The 10,655-nt window shown below is 42.6% G+C and overlaps 1 protein-coding gene across 2 annotated transcripts in view; it reads left to right on the forward strand.

Annotated features, from left to right (window-relative positions):
- Window positions 1–10,655, forward strand: part of gsna (gelsolin a) — a 32,277-nt gene that overhangs the window by 11,513 nt on the left and 10,109 nt on the right. For both annotated transcript variants that reach the window (XM_042058662.1, XM_042058663.1), the window contains exons 2-5: window positions 4,158–4,355; window positions 5,207–5,361; window positions 9,628–9,789; window positions 10,251–10,400. In XM_042058662.1, the coding sequence (XP_041914596.1) occupies window positions 4,163–4,355; window positions 5,207–5,361; window positions 9,628–9,789; window positions 10,251–10,400 (660 nt within the window). In that variant the 5' untranslated portion in view covers window positions 4,158–4,162. The remainder of the gene's footprint in view (window positions 1–4,157; window positions 4,356–5,206; window positions 5,362–9,627; window positions 9,790–10,250; window positions 10,401–10,655) is intronic.

Genomic DNA, 10,655 nt, shown 5'->3' on the forward strand with positions numbered 1-10,655 from the left:
CAACTTGACTCTCCTGCTCCCACACATCTCCTAAGAGCTAATACTGCTGCCATAATACATGATCGTGAGGTGAAGAAATGAGCATTTGAGACACGTTAATGTGTAACATGAAGGAGAAAGAAATGAGATAAGAAATGAGAGCAAAGTTTAAGAGCCGTGTAAAAGTGAAACTAATGGTGATGCGGGAAACATCACACAGACAGGTCAAAACAGAAAGAACTGATTAAAAAATTATAGATACTGTAAAAAGAAAGAACAGAGAGAGAGAGAGAGTATGTGGTGAAGAGAAGCTGCAAAGCTTCTCTAACTGTTTGGACGAGTGACTCATGGCCCAGGCACGCTAGCCCCCCCTCACGCTTGTCAGAGCTGGACCAACTGGCCCCTGCGTGGGCACCTTCCTCAGGCCTCACGCCTGTCCTCACGCCTGTCACCGCTCACAGCTGGCAAGATGAAAGCCAATGCACTATTTGTACGTCTGAGTGTGTGTGAGTAGTTTTCGTCAAGTGCTGTCAGACAGAGTGTGAGTTTGTGTGTGTGTGTGTGTGTAGTGTGAATACAGTATATGAAAGAGAAAAAGACAGAGAGTATGGCAGGCAAGTATTCATATTTTAAAAGGTGCAGGTGTGTGTGTGTGTTGTGTGTGTGTGTCTGTGTGTGTATGTAAGGGTATCTTGGCCCTGGCTCATAGTTCTTCCCTTTCCTGTATGCCCTGTATGTGAGCAAAGGGGGAAACACCCAGCACCAATGTTGTATGTGCGCGCTCATGTGTGTGTGTGTGTGTGTGCGGGCCGGTCAAGCCCCTTGTGTAGATTCAGCTGATAACTATCTCTTGTTATTCCACCCATGAGCAATACAAAGCCTGTAGCATGACTCATTACTCATGATCTAAACATTACTTACGGGTCAGTTAGGCTGGAGCTGTTGGAAGGTCTCCATAGACTTAGGGGTGCACGCAATCAAGGATGAAGGTTAGAAATGTAGGCCGAAAGTTTACATCTGATGGTCAAAGGTCCAGACTTTTATTTAAATATATATATGTATTGGTTTTCAAATTTTCATCCCACAACAGAAGTTTACATCAAATAAGGAAATCCCTACATCCACCCACCCACCCAAGCAGGCATTACAAGGTACATGTATATGTGTATACCAATTAGAGATGTAACGGTATGAAAATTTAGCATGACGATTATAGTGACCAAAATTATCACGGTTATCAGTATTATCGCGGTATTTTCAAATGTGCTGAAAATGTTTCTAAGCTTACCACCAATGATGGACAGAGCTGATAATTGGCCAGTCCTGCATGCACATTAGCAACAAAACTGACAACAAAATAGCATAGTGTCTTGTCAGAAAAGTGGTGTTGCTCCTTTAATAGCAAAAGGCTCCCTTTTTGTACTCGGTGCATGTTAGTGCAGAGGGAGAGAGAAAACGCATACGCAAAACTAATAGAAGTTAGATGGGGTGGCGACTGAGGTAAAGTTATTGAATTGTTGGTCACTAATAAAGCTGCAACTCCTTTGATTGAAGCTGCATTTTGTGCGTGCCTGTTGCTCACAACTAGCCTACCATAACGGAGAGCCAGGACGATTTAAACATTTTTTAATTAAACTGTAATTTACAAAGAGATAGTGCCACACTTAAAGCTAATATTTTGTCACTAGCAACCTACATCTGTCCTGTCAAATACAGTGGCATTTTCAGCTCTAAACAAAACTGTTTAGGAATTATATCAACAAAAGTGAAACATGTGTAATGTTTCATTCGTCCCTCCTGGTCGGGATAAATGAAACAGGCATGGGAGACAAGAAAAAACATACAGTTAAAAACTAGCCGTAAACTTCCGACAATCCGCTACGAGTGTTTATCACAACAAACTTCCAATATGCAGTAGGCAGCTGTATGTAATCAGACGAGTGGTAAAAAAGTTGAAACGCTCAAAAGTATTATGCCACTTATCCTATACATTTGGTAGATTCAACGGAGAACCATTCTTGTGAGAGTAGGCCTGCGAAACCCAGAGTGGGTTTGCTCTCTGTTACAGAATAGAGGGGAGGGGGTGGGGGGTTGTTAGTCATAGAGGTCCAGGAAAGGCCTCTAAATTTTATCAAAAGTATGTGAAGAGGCCCCGGCCATGGCGCGACTGGCTGGGGCACCTGCACCGTACGCCGGCAACCCGGGTTCGATTCCCCCGTGGTCCCCTCCAGATCCCACCCAGACTCTCTCTCCCACTCGCTTCCTGTCATTCTCTACTGTCCTGTCATTAAAGGCATAAAAAGGCCGTAGAGAAAGATGGAGGGGCATGTTGCTTCCAGTTCAAAAGAATCAACTGCCTAGCAAGGAGTGTAGTGAAAGCTATAACTACCCAAGCTTTGTTTGATAGGCTCGCACAGGACTCAACTGGAGTTGAGCACAAATCGGGTTGGGGTCAAGCCGTGTTCCAAACATCTCACCGAAAGCTTTAAAGATACTTATCCAGAAGGATGCAAGAGTTGGGCACAGCCAAAACATGTGTATCAGTTCTACTGGCTGGCCTTTACATCACGGGCATGATGGATCAATGTTTGGGTAAATGCTTTGCCAGTTTAGCATTGGTTAAATGAACTCCGTGTACCTCTTTCATCTGTATTAAGCCATGTAAAGCAGATGTAGATGATATGTGTATCAGGTCTAAGATAGACTCCCATTGGTCCTCTGTTAAGTTAACACCCAGATCAGTGTCCTAGTACCCTGGAAATCCAGAGTTCTCGCGAGAGCACAATTTGAATTGTGCCCGCAAGATACTCTGGCCACGAGCAATGATCCAAATTTCTATCTCTCGAGCGAGAGGGACCAATCAAATCGGTGTAGGAGGGACAAAGGCGAGCTACACTGATGACGACAGTGCTGCGACGTCCGGAATCATCTAGAAAACATTGCAAGGTGGCTACCGATGAACACCAGTTGTTTGAAACGGCTTTGGCCGCTACAATAAAGGATTTAGATTTGGCTTTTCAACTAAAAGAGGAGCAGAAAATCGCCCTCAAATCGTTCCTTTGCAAGAACTGGATACGTCACACCGTGAATTGTTGTGATTGGTCGTAGCGTTATCCAACTGCGTGCAGTGAGAGTTTCAAATGCATGCTTGGTGCCGCCCCTCGAATTGGGCCATTTTCATTACTCGTGGCCAGACCCTTAATCTGAAAGATTCCAGGGTCTGGTTTACCAGGCTAGTGTCCCAGGCTCTTTTCAAATGTTCAGTGGAGTGAGGATTAGTGTTACTGATGGACCCATAGATCTGGGATATTAGTCAAAGATCCTTCTGTATTAGCCCTCTGCAGCTCGAGTTCAGCTCTAGGATACAATCATACTGTGTCATAGTGGGCTTATTTGGATCTTTTCTGCACAGAGTTCCTATTCTGATGGTAACAAAAGAAATGTGTCTTGGGTAAATCATAGGTTTGTGAAAGTTGAAGGAAAGATGCAAATGCATCTCCCATATATAGGTTCTGTATTGTTCTAATCCCTTTGTTAGACAGGTCGAGATATTTTTTTATCATGCAATTTGTAATTTTTCTTACATATGACACACTATCGGAGCATCTATGAACACAAGCATTAAACCTTTAAAACATTAGAACTCTTTGTAAACTTAAGACTTAAAGGTTGTATCAGCGATTTCAGGCCCAAAAAAGGCCCAAACATAAATGATCACATTCATCTAATCTTTCCTAACGATCCACTAGCTTTCTGCCCCATAAGCAGGCCGTCAAAAAAACGCGTCGCTGTAGGCAGCCTAGGCTCCGAGATCTGTACACAAAAACAATTGCTACCAATAAGGGTTGGCAACCCACTCAAAGGCAAAATAAAGTGTTACAACCAATAACCGACGAGATGCGCGTTTAGGAGAGTTTTAATTGCATGGGAGGGAGGGGGAGGGAGTAGCGAGCTAGCTCTCTGTTTTGTTTGCACATCAACAGAAGTGACGTATTCCTGCTATCGCTGATACAACCTTTAAGTTTGCATCCACAAGAGTGGAAACATTCCTCAATAACAATCTTTATCAGTTAATCATGTGATTTTATTATGCCTATAAATCCTTCCATGTACTCACACTAATTAAAGGCTCCCAGTCTGTGTGCTTACCAGTCCCTGCTCTCTTGTGCCACCTGCAGGAAGGATGGTGCACCACCCCGAATTTGAAGGTGCTGGTCAGCAGCCGGGTCTGCAGGTGTGGCGGGTGGAGAACTTCAAACTAGTGCCCGTCCCCGAGAACCTCCATGGAGGGTTCTACACTGGCGACGCCTACGTCATCCTCAACACCATCAAGCAACGCTCAGGACAACTGCAATACGACCTGCACTTTTGGCTGGGTGAGGGCTCAGGAGTGGAAAGAAGTCAAGCTAAAGTCAAATGTTAGATCAGAGTCAGTGGGCATCGTTTCGTAGTTAACAAATGCAAGCTGAAGGAGGAGGAAGTGGGTAGTGGTTACAATTGACCTCCACTGGTGTGTTGTTGAGTTTAAAAAAGACTCACAGACACAAATGCATACAAATATAGTCATACAGGTACGTTCCAATATCTTTAAAGATTCATTGGTATGTGCATAGCGCACACATTGCTATACACTGCTATACACAGAATTAAACATTAGACATGTGAGCGTATGAGTGTATGGGAGGGGGAAGTAAAAGAGTGCAGCATTCTCAGATTGTGTGTGTGTCCTCAGTGAACTCCCAGGAGTGTGTGGCTCCCGCTTCCCTCTCCCAGGGAGCGTTGCTCGGAGAGAGAGAGTGTGCCAGACTGGCGCCGTCTCTGTGGAATGGAAACGCTCTAATTACACATGCAGATCAGCACTCATTAAAATACAGCAGAATCAGTCAACATAGCACGACACACACCAGCACAACAGGGACTCAGCACACAGACACAATAACGCACAACACACATCCTCTGTTTCAAAATAGATATGCAAAAATACATGCAAAAGTTTGTTTGTGTGTATGTGTGTGTGTGTGTGTGTGTGTGTGTGTGTGTGTGTGTGTGTGTGTGTGTGTGTGTGTGTTTATGAGTATGATTTTGTATGTGTACCGTATATGAGACCATTCTAATCATGTATATCTCTGTGTATGTGTGTGTGTGTGTGTTTGTGTGTGTGTGTGTGTGTATGTGTGTGCACGCGTGCGCATGTGCGTGTGTGTGTGTGTGTGTGTGTATGTAACAGGTGACCACTGCACGCAGGATGAGAGTGGGTCAGCGGCCATCTTTACCGTGCAGATGGATGACCATCTCGGAGGGAAGCCCATCCAGTACCGCGAGGTTCAGGGCCACGAGTCCAAGACCTTCCTGGGCTACTTCAAGAAGGGACTCACGTACATGGTAAGAACCTTATGGTCTCACAGGCACCCAGTACACCCAGTAACTTGATTACTGCATTTGTGCAACTTGGTGAGTAACATAGTATTTGGTTTAGAGTTATTTTTTGTTTCGTATAGCTTATAGTGAAAAAAAAATCTTCTAATGCTGACAATGTTGCAGTGACCTATTACAGTAGCATACCATTTGTTCCAAGGCTCTTGAAATGGTGGCCTAGATGTATACAGAAGGCATGGTGGTCTCATAGTGGAAGAAGTTTATTCCTTTTTCTGTTGCAATGCTGTGTACAAGGACATGCCTCACTACATTTCAGCATTTTAACCACCTTCCTCAAATTACATTCTTAAGAAACAGTCTGTTTCCTCTGCACACCAAGCTGTGTAATAAATGGAATAGTTCAGACAATGTGCTGGCAACCTAGCCTTCCCGGATGCATGCAGTTCTCACAGGCACACACACACACACACACACACACACACACACACACACACACACACAAACATCACCAGCACCACACAGCAAAGGTCCCAGTCAAAGTTTGCAGCTGCTTTTTGTTAAGTAGGCCTACCAATCGGAAGCCAGTGTCAGTCTCTGAATATGCCCAACACTGTCAAATATCAGAATCACTAGCATACATTTGTTAACTAGCTGATGCTTGGTTAGTGTATTAAAGAAGGCCACAGGGACGGACTGGGACAAAAAAATGGCCCTGGCATATTTGGCCCAAGCAGCCCTCAAATCGGTTGGGCACACCTCATTAAATACAAAATCCTAAGTGTCAGGGAGCACTGAAAATGGACAAATGTAGGCCTCATTGGCTATTGTGGTGGAAAGAACTCACACCTACCCATTCAATTCAAGACCAAATTAGCACTCTGGTAAACCTCAATCCAAGGAAACACGCTGAGACGAAAGTAGTTGTTGAACTGTCAATATTTTGATCACAATACTACAAAGTGACACAGCCTGACTAAGTCTAAGCCAATGCAACACTGAGCAGTAGAGTGAATGTATATTCTGCATTTAACCCAATTTGAGATCTGCACAAAATCTGAGACTGGAGCAGCTCTGCTCCATCCTTTATCCTCACAAAGGGGTCAAAGGACCTCCTATTTCCTATACCAATCCAATCAGAATTTGGTGTTCAAATTCTGAAGTCTTGGCAAAGGGATATGGCATCAATCCACCTAACAAATCGTTTTTGGGTGTTGTCATGGATACTTTTCTATCCTCAGATAACATTTTGCCCTCTTATGTCGCTTAATTTTCTTGTTAACCAAATATACACATGAAGCTATGGTCACACCCCAATAACTGTCCGCAGCTGCCATATTCTTCAGCTGACAGACTGCAATCAGCAAAATAAAGAGCTGACTGACAGACTGAGGTTAGTAAAAACCTGAGTTATGAAGGATAAATAGCTGATGGACAGGCTAACGTTTCTCTGACCGCAAACACTTGCTGTGTTCAGATGGCCCTTCTCTACAGAGAGTACAATATTGACCTTTTGTAGTTTGTGTAGCCTACACCATCACTCTGACTGATCAGAGGTAGCCATGGAGCGCATGATCTCCATATTCAAGTAGGCTATACAAGCAATTATGAAAGATGCATTTCTGCTTGAATTCAAAGTATCATTTCAAATTATTCAATATGCTACATTTAAACTATACGATACTCAATTGATAGCATTACCAAAACATTACTGAAGCCTATGTGTAAAGAACTAAGCTACCTAGATTGTTGTAGACCTTATTGCAATTTATTTATACCAGTTATAGGACAACTGAAACAACATAAAATAAACAGGGCAACTTTGTTGCCTGTTGGTACTACTTACCTAGTACTGGTACATTTTATAACAGGACAGCTACAAGAACTAATTCCTGTTAATGTCATTCAGTAGCCTATCGTTACAGTATATACAGCTTAGTTGGCTTGTGCATGAATATGACTTGATGTTTTGTAGCCTACATTTCCGTCAGTCTACAGTATTTTAGCCCATCTTTACCAAGAGAACTCTTCCGAGATAACCCTTTTGACGTCCTATTTAAGAGACCAATCACCACTCATGACCAACAATTAACGTTGATTTGACACTCTTTTGCTGTCCGGGTTTGGAAATCATTCATTTAGAAAACTTAATTTGCTATTTCTTATTATGATCACAGCACGGCCTTAATTACATTATCGCAATTAATAAATCATAATCAGCATGTCACACATAGCCTACCTGCTCCATCACAGGTTCACAGGTATAGGCCATCCTATATCATTGAAATGCTGAGCAAATTAATTTGCCGCCGCTAGGGTGCGTCTAGATTTCTAGGCTAGTCTCCTTGCTCAAATTCAACAAACTTCAACATGTTGCTGACATAGGCTAGCTAGCCTACTTGCGATATTGTATATTTTTGTTATTTTTGCGGAATAGGCACTACCGGCACCCACCGCAGTTTCATGTAGGCTACTTCGAGTAACTATTTTTTGATGCACTCACAGAATCCTGGCTCTGAGCCAAAATGGGAGGGGTGGGGCCTGTCCAGTGTCAGTATGGAAAATGAACCAATGGGCCGCTGACTGACCTTTCTTTGAGCCAATCTTTGGCCAAACAAATTAAATATATAGCCTATTTTATCAGCTCAAAAGGTGCGTCGGTCCACCAGGAAAATGCCCGGTATGTCAGATGGCCAGTCCGCCCCTGGAAGGCTACTGTATGTCCATTCAAAGACACAATTCCAAGACTTCTTTGTGCAAAAGCAGTCAGAACAAGTATTGAGTGTATAAATGAACTATTTTAGATTAGTTAATTAATTTTCAAAAGGTCAACATTCCTGTATTATAACCTCTTTATTCTAATATTTTGAGATACTCATTTTTGGTTCTCATGACCTGTAAGCTGTAATAATCAAGATTACAACAAAAAATGGCTTGAAATATTTCACTTTATATCTAATGAATCTAGAATATATAACATATTGGGCCCTATCATGACAGTCAAAAGCGCATCGTCACTCGTCAAAAGCTTATTCAAATCAAGTGGGATGTGTCCAGTCCATATTGGGAGGGTTTTCGTTATCAAACGTCAAGCGCATGGCGCAACAAGGTGTTCCTAGGTTTTTTAATCAGTCATGGGTGTGTTTAGGGTGTATAACATCATTTAAACCAATGAGAATGACATCTGTCATTCCCTTTTACGGCGCAAAGCGCGAATGTCAAATAAATGCATCGGTATGTTGACATTCAACGGCGCATTTGAAGGAGGCTGCTTGCGAGACCGTATGGAATAGTCATTCCACTAAACCATGCTTTACTAAAACCTAGCAAAACTCATTGGCAAAGTGAAACTAACTTCACTATGGTGTCAGTCAACGACAAGACAGTTATATGCAGTTACTTTTACTATTGACTGACAATGGGTTACCATCGAAAACATAGGCTGGAAAAAGCAACACTTACCCTAATATTGCTCAAATGACTGAATAAAAAACATTTATCCTGCAGAAGAGTTGCTTATATGTCGTGACAGTGCGTCTTCAGCTGTGCTCCATACGTGTCTCTCCCCTAATCACTTTTAACCGTCATTACCAATTTGCAAATGATGGATCATGAGATGTACAGTATTTCGTAATATCTTTATTCTAATTATGTTTCCCATTGTAATCGTGCAATTTGTAATGTTTTTCATGGACGTGCGCTGGTGTGCTTTAATGGATGATAGAAGGACGCCAATATGACTGTTGACAATGCGCTCTTAAAATAACATATAAACAACTTGCCATAGACTTCTGACCAGGTGTACAAAAGCGATTTTTAGACAATGCGCCAGGTCACTCCCTAAGTTGTTACTGTAATTGCCACACCCCTGGGTGCATTGTTTAAGAAATAAATGTGCAAAATAAGGAATTAAACTTTGTGCCGGGTGGAAAACGAGTTTTACGGCATGCGCCAGTGTGCAAAATACAGCCCATTATGAAAGATCCACTTTTTGAACTAAATTAGGGGGGAAAATGAACTTTTCCATGATATCCTAATTTTTTGAGACCCACCTGTATTAGGCCTACAAAAACATCAGAGGTGTATGCGTGAATATAATATATGTGTGAATATAATATATGCATGAATGTGTGAATATAATATATGTGTGAGTATAATGTCTGTGTGAATATATATGCGTGAGTATATGCGTGAGTATGATACTGTATATGCGTGAATATAAAAACACATGCAGATATGCAGACAAACATCTACAAATACTTTCTTTTGCTACAGAAAGGAGGAGTGGCATCTGGATTCAAACACGTGGTCACCAACGAGGTTGTTGTGCAGCGTGTGCTCCAGGTCAAAGGTCGCCGCGTTGTCAGGGCCACAGAGGTGGCAGTCAGCTGGGACAGCTTCAACACTGGAGACTGCTTCATCCTGGACCTGGGCAGTGTGAGTTGTGGCATACATTTTGTTTTTGTGGATTTCTGATGGGGAAACACTAAGGTTACACAAAGGAAAGAAAGAGAAAAAGAAATTGGCAGAAAGAGGGGAGTGAGAGAGGGGGGGGGGGGGCGGGATCAGAGATTAATGATCGTAGGCTTGTTAAAGTGTTCCTTGCTTAAAAGCTTTCTATATCAGATGTTACTTTTGCTGCTTCAGTCCTCAGAATAATAGCCCAGTTTAAACAAATCACTCCACTTTGGGTTCAGGGATGTTCAAAGACAACAATCTCCTCCCTGAGAACAATCCAGCACACTGAAGGCTTCACAGAAATGATGTATGAAAATGAATAAGGAAAAGTTTTCCTTGTACCTCTTAAATATGACTTTACTGTACATTATCAGTTGCCTATTGTATGTAGGCTGACATCTATTCTATTTCTATTTTTTTTTCATCCTATGTTACAACAGGAGATTTACCAATGGTGTGGTTCCAAAAGCAACCGCTTTGAGAAGCTAAAGGCCACTACGGTCGCCAAGGGCATCCGAGACAATGAGCGCAGTGGACGAGCACGAGTGTATGTGTGTGATGAGGGGAGCGAAAGGGAGAAGATAATTGAGGTAAGTGTGTGTGTGTGTGTGTGTGTGTGTGTGTGTGTGTGTGTGTGTGTGTGTGTGTGTGTGTGTGTGTTTTCGTGTTCATATGGGGGGATAGGGGTTGGAGTGGGTATGTGGGGTGTGTGGAAACTACACTGACCGTGAACATGTTGCAAATCTGCGCAAATTCATTGCATACGTCCAGCCAAGTTGTTAAGTTGCGAGAGCAAGCCTGTGGGTGAAGTGAGCTGATGTAGACGTCCACCGTGACGTCTGCAT

The sequence above is a fragment of the Alosa sapidissima genome, chromosome 13, assembly GCF_018492685.1.
Source record: "Alosa sapidissima isolate fAloSap1 chromosome 13, fAloSap1.pri, whole genome shotgun sequence".
Taxonomy (NCBI): Eukaryota; Metazoa; Chordata; class Actinopteri; order Clupeiformes; family Clupeidae; genus Alosa; species Alosa sapidissima.